Source organism: Nerophis ophidion, linkage group LG08, assembly GCF_033978795.1.
Source record: "Nerophis ophidion isolate RoL-2023_Sa linkage group LG08, RoL_Noph_v1.0, whole genome shotgun sequence".
NCBI classification, from domain to species: domain Eukaryota; kingdom Metazoa; phylum Chordata; class Actinopteri; order Syngnathiformes; family Syngnathidae; genus Nerophis; species Nerophis ophidion.
In genome coordinates, this window is record NC_084618.1 from 75427682 (window position 1) to 75442400 (window position 14719).

Consider the following 14719-nt stretch of genomic DNA (forward strand, 5'->3'; position numbering starts at 1 on the left):
AATCTCAGCCTCCCTTCTGCCCTCTCTTGGGTGGAAATTGTTCTGCATCTTGGTGAGGCTACCGAATCTAGCTTTGCACTCCTCGTACAGGATGTTCCCAAGAAGGTTTAGTTTCTTGTCCACTTTACCACGTAATGCGTTATCCAGCAGTAGACTGAGGTCTGAGTCCAGTTTCTGCCAAGCCTTCACATCACTTGCCCTAGGCCACTTGATGGTGCGCTTTCTTCCTGGTTCCCTCTTTTCTGTTTGCTGGGTGACTGGGGGGCTTGCGGGTCTACCTTCAGCATGCTCACATGCCAAGGGGGTACTGCTCCGCTCGGGGGGTTCTTCCTCTACCGTCCGCATATCAACAATGTTTGGACCCCCGGCTCTGTGGTTCTCTTCCCGGCTGGGGGTCCTGCTTGTCTTATCTGCCGGAGCAGTGCAAGGATGTTGCATGCCTTTCTTCTCGCTCTCCTTTTTCTTCCTCCCCTGATGAATCCGTAAGCCCCTGTATGTGGTCACTTTCCCCCATACACACCTGGACAATCGGAAGGTCTTCATCTCGTTGTCGATGTCCGTTCCAGTCGTTGCCGAGTAGTCAGTCCTGTTAGGCCCATCTTCCACCCCGCCTCTCGGAGGGCCTTCGGGTTGTTTTTCCTTATTCGTTTTCGTAGTCAAAGGTTGGGTGTCTCCTGGCTAGGAGACTAGTGGGTTGGGTAACTAGCCGCCCACAGACTTTCCTGCTGTCATCCAGACTTTCCTGGAAGTATTTCCTGGTCACAAGTGTAGAAAAACAAGCACTTAGGCATGGAGACTGTTTCTACAAACATTTGTAACTGTGGAACTGTCATAGGATACCACCCGTGCAACAAATCCATTCGTGAACTTTCCTCGCTGCTAAATATTCCAAAGTCAACTGTCGGCTTTATTATAAGAAAATGGAAGAGTTTGGGAACAACAGCAACTCAGCCACCAAGTGGTAGGCCACGAAAGCTGACAGAAAAGGGTCAGCGGGTGCTGAAGCGCATAGTGCAAAGAGGTCGCCGACTTTCTGCACAGTTGCTACAGAGCTCCAAACTTCATGGGACCTTCCGATTAGCCCACGTACAGTACGCAGAGAGCTTCATGGAATGAATGGGTTTCCATGGCCGAACAGCTGCAACTAAGCCATACATTACGTCCAATGCAAAGTGTGGGATGCAGTGGTGTAAAGCACTTCGCTACTGGACTCTAGAGCAGTGGAGAGGTCTTCTCCGGAGTGATGAATCACGCTTTTCCATCTGGCAATCAGATGGACGAGTCTGGGTTTGGAGTTTTCCAGGAGAACGGTATGTTTTGGAATGCATTGTGCCGAGTGTGAAATTTGGTAGAGGAGGAATTGTGGTGTGGGGTTGTTTTTCAGGAGTTGGGCTTGGCCTCTTAGTTCCAGTGGAAGGAACTTTGAATGCTCCAGGATACCAAAAACATATTGGACAATTCCATGCTCCCAACCTTGTGGGAACTGTTTGGAGCAGACTCCTTTCCTCTTCCAACATGATTGTGCACCAGTGCACAAAGCAAGGTCTATAAAGACACGGATGGCAGAGTCTGGTGTGGATGAACTTGACTGGCCTGCACAGAGTCCTGACCTGAACCCAATAGAACACCTTTGGGATCGATTAGAATGGAGACTGAGAGCCAAGTTTTCTTGACCAACATCAGTGTGTGACCTCACCAATGCGCTTTTGGAGGAATGGTGGAAAATTCCTATAAACACATTCGGCAACCTTGTGGACAGCCTTCCCAGAGGAGTTGAAGCTGTAATAGCTGCAAAAGGTGGACCCAGATCATATTGAAAGAATGGGATGGCACTTCAAGTTCATATGTGAGTCCAGGCAGGTGGCCAAAAACTTTTGGCAATATAGTATATGTTTATTTATGTACATACATGTATACATTTATTTGTATTTTTATTGAACAATAGAACACACAAACAGTGCATAATGACAACAAAAAAATGGCACTCAGAATACACAATAACATTACATTTACTCGGCCGAACAATCATCATCTATTTTTGTTCCTTTCATGAAAATGCATACATAAATGTCACGTACAGTCGACACTTTCATTGTTTTTTGTTTTTCATACTTTTCCATGATCAGAAAGGAGCAGATGTAAGAAGAATATTATTATATTTATCCGCCCCCTTTTTAACACAAATTATTTTAGATGACTTTATCACTGTTCCCTCCACCAACACCCGAACTCCAAGAAACTTTTTTAATTTTCGCTTAAGCATTTTCACAACGGCACGTCCAATCAAAATCAAAAATCAGTTTGATATAATTCCAGTTGTCTATTTTGTAACTCTTTGAAATGGAAAAATATTCTTGCAACTTTTTAAGTGTTTATTCAGAGAATTCCATACTTTCACACCAGCGACAGACAAGCACATTTGTTTCAAATTTGTTTGCACTCCTGGATGTTTAAAATCATATGGCATTCTGTGCTTCTTATCTTCAATATCTGTATAAACGTAAAAAGCCAAAGATATTTTTAGATATTTTCTTATCTAAAAAACCCCAACTTGCATTCCTCCAATGCAGACAGTAATTTTAAGGGATTTTCTTATTTGCTGCATTTTCCAATATTGTATTAATGCATTTTAAATCAGTGGTTCTCAACCTTTTTTTCAGTGATGTACCCCCTGTGAACATTTTTTTTAATTCAAGTACCCCCTAATCAGAGCAAAGCATTATTGGTTGAAAAAAAGAGATAAAGAAGTAAAATACAGCACTATGTCATCAGTTTCTGATTTATTAAATTGTATAACAGTGCAAAATATTGCTAATTTGTAGTGGTCTTTCTTGAACTCTTTGGAAAAAAAAAGATGTAAAAATAACTAAAAACTTGTTGAAAAATAAACAAGTGATTCAATTATAAATAAAGATTTCTACGCATAGAAGTAATCATCAACTTAAAGTGCCCTCTTTGGGGATTGTAATAGAGATCCATCTGGATTCATCAACTTAATTCTAAACATTTCTTCACAAAAAAAGAAGAAGTCTTTAACATCAATATTTATGGAACATGTCCACAAAAAATCTAGCTGTCAACACTGAATATTGCAATGTTGCAATTCTTTTCACAGTTTATTACATTCCTATTTTGTTGAATATATTCAATAAATATATTTATAAAGGATTTTTGATTTTTTGCTATTTTTAGAACACCGTCAGGGCGCTAATTAATTTAAAACCTCTTCTCACTCCTGCGCTTACCAAAGGCATGCGGTAAAAGTAAGCATGTGCTAATTATTTTAAAACCTCTTCGCACTTACCAAAGGTATGCAGTAAAAATTTGAGTGCGATGTAAGCTTGGACCTTAAATCCTACTGAATAGCTCTTAATCTTCTTCCCTTTATACGATTTCAGTATTGAAATCAGCCTCCTCCATTTTGAAAATGATCGTGACGTCATGAGTTTGACCAGGCGGTAATACTAAGCATGCGCTAATTATTTTGGGAAGAGAGTTTGACCGGGCAGTAATTCAAGGCAGGCGCATACTATATGAAATACGGTATTTAAAAAAAATCTTACGTACCCTTTGGCATACCTTCAAGTAACCCCATTTGAGAACCACTGTTTTAAATCATTAATCCAAGGGGAGAATTTAGGGTTCATGTTCAGAAATCGACTTTTATGTACGCAAAATGTACATTGCAACATAATTAATAATATATTTTTAAAAAAAAATAAAGGAACAATTGTGGATGGATAGAGTTTGTCTACGTCTAATATTTATAATGCCCAAGTCAATAAAGTTGTAGTGGAAAAAAGGTTGCTATGGTAACTTAGTAGTATTCTCATATGCCTGCTTCAGATTTCGACACCGGCGTTTTCTTTTTACAAAAAATACGGCTAAAACTGAAAACATAATCCATGCCTTCAAAGAATGTCATAATTGTAATATTCCACTATATTTATATATTTCTTAAAGGATAATAAAGTTTTATGTTATTTTTAATCAGGCTTGCAACAGGCAAGCTGCGGGTCCTGATCACGGAGGTCAGTCGTGCCTCCATATCGTCCTAAACCGGCCGGCGTTCTTACCAAACATTTCTCCTTTTCAGAGACTCTAACTACTGAATTACATACTTCGGTGAGTACAACCAGGCACTGTTTATTGGGTTGTTTATTTTAAGTAATGGCGACAAGTTTGACAAAATGATTTTTGACAAGCGTCCTCATGCTAGTAAACGCCCCTAGCTAGCACTCATCCTTCATTACTAAACCACAATACAGCCATCCATTTTCTACCGCTTGTCCCTTTAGGGGTCGCGGGGGGTGCCGGAGCCTATCTCAGCTGCACTCGGGCACCGCAATACGATATACAGGACTGTCTCAGAAAATTAGAATATTGTGATAAAGTCCTTTATTTTCTGTAATGCAACTAAAAACATGAAAATGTCATATATTCTGGATTCATTACACATCAACTTTAATATTGCAAGCCTTTTATTATTTTAATATCGCTGATTATGGCATACAGCTTAAGAAAACTCAAAAATCCTATCTCAAAAAATTTGAATATTTCCTCAGACCAAGTAAAAAAAAAAAGATTTATAACAGCAAAACAAAATCAAACATTTGAAAATGTCAAATAATGCACTCAGTACTTGCTTGGGAATCCTTTTGCACGGATTACTGCATCAATGCGGCGTGGCATGGAGGCATTACTGAGGTGTTATGGATGCCCAGGATGCTTCAATAGCGGCCTTTAGCTAATTTGCATTATTGGGCCTGGTGTCTTTCAGCTTCTTCTTCACAATAACCCACAAATTCTCTATGAGGTTCAGGTCAGGGGAGTTGGCAGGCCAATGGAAGACAGTAATGCCATGGTCAGTATACCAGTTACTGCTGGTTTTGGCACTGTGGACAGGTGCCAGATCATGCTGGAAAATGAAATCATCATCTCCATAGAGCTTATCAATAGCCGTATTCCCATGGTCAAGCCACTCCTGAACTCTAGGAGTTCCCTCAGTCAGCAGTGGTTTGGGGAGCCATGTCAGCTGCTAGTTTTGGTCCACTGTGTTTCATCAAGTCCAGAGTCAATGCAGCTGTGTGCATGCTTCCATCTGTTGTAAAGCTCTATGGAGATGATGATTTAATTTTCGAGCATGATATGGCACCTGCTCACAGTGCCAAAACCAGCAATAACTGGTGTACTAACCATGGCATTACTGTCCTCGATTGGCCTGCCAACTCTCCTGACCTAAACCCCATAGAGAATTTGTGGGGTATTGTGAAGAAGAAGCTGAAAGACACCAGACCCAATAATGCAAATGAGGTGAAGGCCGCTATTGAAGCATCCTGGGCATCTATAACACCTCAGCAATGCCACAGGCCGATTGCCTCCATGCCCCGCCGCATTTGTGCAGTAATCCGTGCAAAATGATTCCAAACCAAGTACTGAGTGCATTAATTGACATTTTCAAATGTTTGATTTTGTTTTGCTGTTATAAATCTTTTTTTTTTACTTGGTCTGAGGAAATATTCTAATTTTTTGAGATAGGATTTTTGAGTTTTCTTAAGCTGTATGCCATAATCAGCAATATTAAAATAATAAAAGGCTTGCAATATTTCAGTTGATGTGTAATGAATCCAAAATTTATGGCATTTTCATGTTTTTAGTTGCATTACGGAAAGTAAAGGACTTTATCACAATATTCTAATTTTCTGAGACAGACCTGTAATATGTCAAGCAGGTGTTTATTCACCTATTTGCACTGGTTAAAATTATAAATCAATGCTACTTTTTACTACTTTTGGACAGAATTTCTAGGCGCAGTCAAGGCGTTGAGGGGATCCGGTTTGGTGGCCGCGGGATCACGTCTCTGCTTTTTGCAGATGATGTGGTCCTGATGGCTTCATCTGGCTGGGATCTTCAGCTCTCAGTAGATCGGTTTGCGGCCGAGTGTGAAGCAACTGGGATGAGAATCAGCATCTCCAAGTCCGAGTCCATGGTTCTCTCTCGGAAAAGGGTGGAGTGCCATCTCCGGGTTGGGGAGGAGACCCTGCCCCAAGTTGAGGATTTCAAGTACCTAGGAGTCTTGTTCACGAGTTAGGGAAGAGTGGATCGTGACATCGACAGGCGGATTGGTGCTGCGTCTTCAACGATGCGGACGTTGTATCGAGCCGTTGTGGTGAAGAAGGAGCTGAGCCGGAAGGCAAAGCTCTCAATTTACCGGTCGATTTACGTTCCCATTCTCACCTATGGTCATGAGCTTTGGGTCGAAAGGACAAGATCACGGGAACAAGCGGCCGAAATGAGTTTCCTCCGCCGGGTGGCGGGGCTCTCCCTTAGAGATAGGGTGAGAAGCTCTGCCATCCGGGAGGAACTCAAAGTAAAGCCACTGCTCCTCCACATCGAGAGAAGCCAGATGAGGTGGTTCGGGCATCTGGTCAGGATGCCACCCAAACGCCTCCCTAGGGAGGTGTTTAGGGCACATCCAACCGGTAGGAGGCCATGGGGAAGACCCAGGACACGTTGGGAAGACTATGTCTCCCAGCTGGCCTGGGAACGCCTCAATATCCCCCGGGAAGAGCTGGACAAAGTGGCTGGGGAGAGGGAAGTCTGGGCTTCCCTGCTTAGGCTGCTACCCCCGCGACCTAACCTCGGATAAACGGAAAAAGATGGATGGATGCTACTTTTTAAATAATTTCCCATAAGTAGCAAGTATTTTCAAACAAAAAATGTTTTTTTTTACTCCTTTTATAACATGTATTGTGATCAGAAGCAATGGCAGTCCCTCCAGCATATGCAGATCTTGGGAAGTCAGCCAAGGATATCTTCAGCAAGGGATATGGTAACCCTAGTTTATTTTCTATTGGGTTGAAAATGAATATTAAATACGCTCATTGTGCTGGCAGGATTTGGACTGGTGAAGCTCGATGTGAAGACAAAGTCATCAAGTGGAGTGGTAAGTAAAACACCTTAAATACACCACTTTGTTATAATAGTGTCACCATATCTGAGAATTACTACAAAAGTACACTTCATTTACATTTACAAAAAAGATCAGTTAGAATAATAAATAATGTCGGATATAGGGAACGTACAAACCCTTTGTTCATTGAATCAAAAATACTGAAATTCCACGACATACTGAATTTGCAAACAGCTAAAATTATACACAAAGCAAACTAGAATCTGCCACCCAAGAATATACAACAATTACTCTCAACAAAAGGGGAGAAATTTAATTTTAGAGAAAAATGTATTTTAAAATATTTGGACATACTGGTGTCTCTCCTGGGGGAGGGAGCGTGGCAGGGATGGGGGAAGAGTGACTTAGTGAAGTGAATTATATTTATATAGCGCTTTTTTTCTCTAGTGACTCAAAGCGCTTTACATAGTGAAACCCAATATCTAAGTTACATTTAAACCAGTGTGGGTGGCACTGGTGCAGGTGGGTAAAGTGTCTTGCCCAAGGACACGACGTCAGTGGCTAGGATGGCAGAAGCGGGTATCGAACCGGCAACCCTCAAGTTGCTGGCACGGCCGCTCTACCAACCGAGGGTTGGTAACCCGGCCTGTCACCATCACGTCTCCACCTCATCGCTGAAAGGCGTTATACGAGTCCTAGTTACCTGAGATACTAATAAGTATGTCATTATTATTACTTACTAAGTCAAAATAATGACTTACTAAGTCACAATAATGACAAAATAATGACTTACTAAATTAAACTAATTACTTACTGCGAGTAAGCTTTTGCAATAAGCGTTTGGAAAACAAAGAGTTAAAATGGGGCCACATGCTGACAAATGCTCAAGTCATCATGCTTAGTTTATTACAGCATTTAAGAAGCCTGTAGTTGATTTGTATTATGTAAATGTTATATTTTCATCATTAGTACTTTAATTAATTAATTCATTTAACTTTAATTAATTAATTCATCAACTTGTGATAGCAGGGACCCTGCCATTCAAAACTAGGCTGCTACGTTACTAATGATTAATGTAACTATAGCTGAAAAAATAGTACAATAGCAATAGGAGAGACTGTTCATCAATGAACACCGTGGAGTTCATGTAGGCTTTATGATGCAGTTGCATTATTATATAAAATATCAGAGACAGAAACTCTTTATTTAACATAATGTCCTTTTTTGCTGCTTCAACACAATAAAAGGTCAAGTGAAATAACTTAGTTGTTAACTGTAGGTCAATAATGCTTTGTCTTTTTCTCAGACAGACAGGGCTTTGCTGTCCGTAACACACGCATGCACACACACCACACAATGAGCTAAAGTTACGCTAAAAGCTAATTAGCCTTCACCCCAAGGACTGCGAGTGAGCTTAGCTGCCGCTTATGTTTCTGGAATGTCAACAGGCTCATAGTGATGTTACTAGTAGTTGACTGAGAGGTGTTTATTATAATTTGGGGAGAGCCCGCTGCCTTACCTGCATAATACCTTTCTGCTCACTCCGTTTTACCGCTCTGCGTGTAACCAATCAGACGGTTCTGTTGGTGTGACAATGCTAGGGGACAGCAGCGCAGCAGAGAGACGTACTGCTTAAGATGTTAGTTTAGGCGGTGGCTTTTTTTATTGTTAAGGCAGCCGCCTTAACAATAAAGCGCTGCGGGAAACCCTGCACTTCAAAAAACTCTTCAAACTTAGTGTTTACAAAGTACAAAGAAGAACCATGATAAACATTCTGAATTTATTTCATCCATTCATTAATTTTCAAGATAATCCTACTCATCTCACCATATGAAATATAACTTACTTCACCAATTATTATTATTTATTTTTATTGTTATCACTTATGGAGTATATTGTAATTAAACTGAGAACAGGAAGTGAACAAAAGTTTGAGGAACTGTTATGTAAAGGAAAAGGGGTAGGATTAAATAAGCTCTGCTTCTTCTTACTCCTTTTCGAACATGTTAAATAGAGAAACTGGAAATTGTGGTGTATCGTGTTGTATGCATGCATGTTACAAATAAACTCAAGCTCATAGTTGATAATATTTGTAGATTTTACGTTTAAAAATAACTGGGAAAACAGTGTACAAATGTGTCTGGAATGTTTTATTTAGGGGGCTCTTTTTTTCCCCGTGCATGTTTGTTTTTGTTGCACCTGTATCGTTGACATGCTTGAATAACGATGCTTTGCAGGAGTTTAAAACCTCGGGCTCGTCCAACGTGGACACCAGCAAGGTGATCGGAACCCTGGAGACCAAGTACAAGTGGGCTGAGTACGGACTGACTTTCACAGAGAAGTGGACCACGGAGAACACGCTTGGAACGGAAATCTGCATCGAGGATAAGGTTTGTTTTATTAAACTTGTTACGGACCTCCATCTTACTGCCGTACATTTCGATAAAGTGACACACTGATTTGCTTCTTTAGGTCACCAAGGGACTAAAACTAAATTTTGACACCACATTCTCACCAAATACTGGGTATGTACTAAAAAATCAAAACACTCCTTCCCTATTTACAAGCGTGTCCAATCCAAAGTTTTTCTACCGAGGGCCGGACACTGAAAAATAATTTCAATATTTTTCATTTTGTGTGAAAGGCTAAAACCAAACTATTTAATAATATTACAATTTAAACTTTTTCCTCTATTTTTTTCAAACTTTAAAATATTTAAAACGTTTTTAGAACATGCCAAAGACCAATAAAAATAATACAAAAATTTGGACGCCCAACCCACGCCTTATTTTGTGTAATTACTGTGGAACCTTGATTTCCGTATTTATTTGCTTTTAGAACAGGGTTATAAATCGAAAAGTTTGTATAGTAAATACATTTTTTTCCATAAACAATGTAAATATGACAAAAGTCCATATTTGATTGAAGGTTTGTACACTTTGAACACAATATAGAAACATACATAGCAAGTGGGTGATGGATCTCTTAACTAACAAAGCCAAAACAACAACAAGCTGCTTTCCTCCGTATGTGCAGCTCTGTCAGCACACGCACACACAGAAATCCTTTTGGTGCCCTTACAAACTATCAGAAATCACAAAAGGGAGCAAGGGGCTGTGTGGGTTTTGAAAGAGGCATGTTTTTCCAGAAAAATCTGTTCTCGTTACAATTAAAACTTGCTGTGGTACGAAGCCTGCTTTGTCGATTCTTCCATAATTGTGAGCACCATTGGTCAAGGCAATTTTATTCATAGGCAATTAAAAGTGCTTTGCAGAAAATTTAAAAGGACACATGATTTAAAAGAAAATACAATCATCATGAAAATAATTATAATTAGTTAAAAAAAAAATCAAATACTGTCGATAAAATACTTTCAGTTGTCTTATGCACAATTAAATCAACGTGTTTTCAGGCTGGATTTGAACATTGCCAATGTTGACTGGTATCACATTTTCAGGAAGACTATTTAAGGTTTAAAGAGCATAAAACTGAAATGCATTAATGCACTCCTTGCCAATGGTCTTTTTTTTGTCACACAACACCAATTCCTTTCTTCCCAGGCTAGTCTTTTTGGGACTCATATTCAGTTAGCAAAAAGGCGAAAAAAACACAGACCAGGGACATGGGGAAGCGCTGAGAAGTGACTCCTAGTATAATGTACTGCAGCAAGTGACATGGATGTCTCCGCCTCCCCAAAAATGCTGCGCCCTGCTTTTTGCCTGCAGGCGTGACACAAAATGAATGAATCAAGTGTTCGTACACAGAGACATGGGTCACACACACAGGCATAAAAAGTTTGTAAATCCAGAAGTTTGCAAATAAAAGGGTTCGTAAATCCATTTCCACTGTATTTTTGTCTGCACAGCAAAAAGAGCGGCAAAATCAAGGCGGCGTACAAGCGCGAGTACCTCCACGGCGGAGTGGACGTGGATTTGGATTTCGCCGGCCCCACCATCCACGGAGCGGCGGTGGCCGGCTACGAGGGCTGGCTGGCGGGCTACCAGATGAGCTTCGACACGGCCAAGTCCAGGATGCTCCAGAGCAACTTCGCCGTCGGCTACAAGACGGGAGACTTCCAGCTGCACACCAACGTGTACGTCCGTGCGTCACGCTTAAAAAAGATTGAATATAACAACGCTGTCCTATTGTGTCTGCAGAAACAATGGCTCTGAGTTCGGGGGGTCCATTTACCAGAAGGTTAACGACCAGCTAGAGACGGCCGTCAATCTCGCGTGGGCAGCGGGCAGCAACGGCACTCGCTTTGGAATCGCGGCGAAATACCAGCTGGACTCCAGTGCCTCCATATCAGTGAGTGCACAACATGTTTGTGTGTATATGTATGTACACACACACACACACTTTTGTTTATTGTTATGTTTCGTATGCAGTTGCACTCCCCCACTTACTGCGTGTGAAAGAAAAATTCACTTTGATAGAATTTGTACATTAAAGGTGCTAAAATGTATCTAGTGTAGGCCAACATATGCTAAACCATCTGAACAAACATATTAGCTTTGTGTTGTAGTTGCGGGCTAATGAGAATACAAATAATGTGAGATCAACTCGTTACACTTTTGTCTCTGTTTTGTTGATTTATTGCGAGCTACTGCAAATATATATACAGTACAGGCCAAGATTTTGGACACACATTCTCCTCATTCAATGTGTTTTCTTTATTTTCATGACTATTTACATTGTAGATTGTCACTGAAGGCATCAAAACTATGACTGAACACATGTGGAGTTATGTACTTAACAAAAAAGGTGAAGTAACTGAAAACATGTTTGTTTAACATTTGTAAACATTTTTTAAAAGCATTTGAAGCTAAATTTATTGTGATGTTATGCTTAGTACATTTTGCACACCAAAGAGAGAGGGAGATATCTTTTTTTTAATCTTTTATTACCATTTATATTATTGCATATGCACCAATTTGTTTGTTCTTTGAACCTGTTCACTGTAATAATGACAATAAAATTATATTCTGTATGTATGATGAGATTATGGCACATTTTTCAAGATGCAACCATTTAATCAAATTTGAATAATGGGATTTTGAGACTGATTTGGTAGATTTAAAGATTCCTTTTTTATTTATAAGTTAAATTGTAAATGGTTATTTGGAGGGTAGATTTTGATATGTTTTGTATTGTACTGTATTTTGTATATTATATGATGATGTATATTTTAACTGTAGGTCCTTGTCCATAAACTGTGCGTGCTTTTTTGCAAAACAGACTCTGATATTAACTAAATAAACTATAATGAAATACAAAACGATGTCTGTAAATAAATAAATAAATACATATTTTAATTTCTTCAAAATAGCCACCCTTTGCTCTGATTATTGTTTTGCACACTCTTGGCGTTCATTCCCTGAGCTTCAAGCACACCTGTGAAGTGAAAACCATTTCAGGTGACTCTTGAAGCTTTTCAAGAGTGTGTAAAACATTAATCAGAGCAAAGGATGGCTATTTTGAAGAAATTAGAATATGTATTTATTTATTTATTTACAGACATAGTTTTGTATTTCATTATAGTTTATTTAGTTAATATCAGAGTCCGTCTTGCAAAAAAGCACACGGTTTAGAATATAAAGCATGTTTTCAGTTATTCCACCTTTTTTTGTTAAATACATAACTCCACATGTGTTCATTCATAGTTTTGATGCCTTCAGTGATAATCTACAATTAGAATAAAACACATTGAATGAGAAGGTGTGTCCAAACTTTTGGCCTGTGTTGTGTGTATATATGTATATAAAGAAAATGTATGAAAACAATTAGCAAATATTTACTATTAACGTTGTTGTTTTTTTCAAACTTTATATTAAATGAATTTGTAATCTGTAATTTGTTATTGCATTATTCATCACTTATTGTTGCTACTGATTTTGTGAAGTATATTTGTAAAAAAAAAAAGTATTTTAGCATTATTGATACTTTTTTAGCATACTGTTATTAAACTATTTTATAATATTGAACGTGAATAGGAATTTGGTTTTTTTTCGACTGTGCTGGATAAATTTACGTGATTAAATTGGGATCTTTATAACTGTCAATATTCCAATAATTGTTAAATATGTTTCATTAAATGCAGATGTTTCTGATAATGAATTCAATGTCGTGCAGGCCAAGGTGAACAACGCCAGCTTGGTAGGGATTGGATACAGTCAGACTCTTAGGCCTGGTGAGAGTAAACTTTTTCATTCATTCCATATAAAACAAACCTGTAGAGGTCTTATATTAAATATTTCTTGTTACAGGTATGAAACTCATTCTGTCCGCGCTGGTGGACGGGAAGAATATCAACGCCGGCGGTCACAAACTCGGCCTGGGACTGGAGCTGGAAGCATGAGGTCGACCATTCCCCATTTCGACGAAGATAGTGGAGCGTGGATCCCTTGTGTCGGATTCCTTCAAGTATTTGAACATCATGATCACCAGCTAGCATCCTCTCACTGTAACTCCCATCATGCATCAGTCTGACACAACCCCTGCACTTTTTTTCGATGTGGAAACTTCCTCAGCGTGACAATCCAGGTTGCACAAACCTTCGGTGGCGTGTCGCTTTAAGTGGGTGTAGAATGTATAACTCAGCTGTTATTTTGCACACTAGCCTTTTACCTTTTTATCAACTAAAGCGCTTCCTATTGTTTCACTCGCTCATCCTGTTTATCTCGCTTCACCGACTTTTACTTTGCAAGACTGTACAATGGGTTCTTTTACTCCCCCTTGATGTGTTAGTGAATAAATAACCCAGTTGATTGTCCATTCTTTATGACACTAATCAGGCGTGTAAAGCTTTGCAATAAAGGTTGACTTTAAACTTTATAACCTCTTTTACTGTCGCGGCATGTTTGAATACATATTTGTCTCGCTCTGTCGGTAGAAAACGATGTTGCACAAAAAAACCAAATCACACGATCATTAATCCTGGATTTCCTCAAAAGGTGGCCCTGCTTTTGGAGAGTGTCAGTGATTAAACTCTTCCATCCATCCATCATCTTCCGCTTGTCCGGGGTCGGGTCGCGGGGGCAACAGCCTAAGCAGGGAAACCCAGACTTCCCTCTCCCCAGCCACTTCGTCTAGCTCTTCCCGGGGGATCCCGAGGCGTTCCCAGGCCAGCCGGGAGACATAGTCTTCCCAACGTGTCCTGGGTCTTCCCCGTGGCCTCCTACCGGTTGGACGTGCCCTAAACACCTTCCTAGGGAGGCGTTCGGATGGCATCCTGACCAGATGCCCGAAACACCTCATCTGGCTCCTCTCGATGTGGAGGAGCAGCGGCTTTACTTTGAGTTCCTCCTGGATGGCAGAGCTTCTCACCCTATCTCTAAGGGAGAGTCCCGCCACACGGCGGAGGAAACTCATTTCGGCCGCTTGTACCCGTGATCTTATCCTTTTGGTCATGACCCAAAGCTCATGACCATAGGTGAGGATGGGAACGTAGATCGACCGGTAAATTGAGAGCTTTGCCTTCCGGCTCAGCTCTTTCTTCACCACAACGGATCGGTACAACGTCCGCATTACTGAAGACGCCGCACCGATCCGCCTGTCGATCTCACGATCCACTCTTCCCCCACTCGTGAACAAGACTCCTAGGTACTTGAACTCCTCCACTTGGGGCAGGGTCTCCTCCCCAACCCGGAGATGGCACTCCACCCTTTTCCGGGCGAGAACCATGGACTCGGACTTGGAGGTGCTGATTCTCATTCCGGTCGCTTCACACTCGGCTGCGAACCAATCCAGCGAGAGCTGAAGATCCCAGTCAGATGATTAAACTCTTGTTAATTGAATTTCTAAGTA

At 40.4% G+C, this 14719-nt stretch overlaps 1 protein-coding gene across 3 annotated transcripts; it reads left to right on the top strand.

The window, feature by feature from the left end:
• The first annotated feature begins 3976 nt into the window (after window positions 1-3976).
• LOC133558392 (voltage-dependent anion-selective channel protein 2-like) lies at window positions 3977-13750 on the top strand. 3 transcript variants are annotated; one of them, XM_061909747.1, is made up of 9 exons: window positions 3977-4125; window positions 6761-6832; window positions 6897-6946; window positions 9151-9303; window positions 9386-9438; window positions 10779-11006; window positions 11071-11221; window positions 13046-13103; window positions 13180-13750. In XM_061909747.1, exons 2-9 carry the CDS (start codon window positions 6766-6768, stop codon window positions 13269-13271), a joined length of 852 nt encoding a protein of 283 aa, XP_061765731.1. In that variant the 5' UTR covers window positions 3977-4125; window positions 6761-6765; the 3' UTR covers window positions 13272-13750. The 3 variants fall into 3 exon arrangements, with proteins under 3 accessions (XP_061765731.1, XP_061765732.1, XP_061765733.1); XM_061909748.1 differs by having other exon boundaries at window positions 3995-4125; window positions 6764-6832; XM_061909749.1 differs by having other exon boundaries at window positions 3997-4124; window positions 6748-6832.
• The last annotated feature ends 969 nt before the right edge of the window (window positions 13751-14719 follow it).

Coding starts and splice junctions, on each gene's coding strand:
- LOC133558392 (XM_061909747.1), top strand. CDS start 6,766: ATGGCAGTCCCTCCAGCATATGCAGATCTTGGGAAGTCAGCCAAGGAT. Junction 6,833..6,896: donor TATCTTCAGCAAGGGATATG/GTAACCCTAGTT, acceptor TTGTGCTGGCAG/GATTTGGACTGGTGAAGCTC. Junction 9,439..10,778: donor ACATTCTCACCAAATACTGG/GTATGTACTAAA, acceptor TTGTCTGCACAG/CAAAAAGAGCGGCAAAATCA.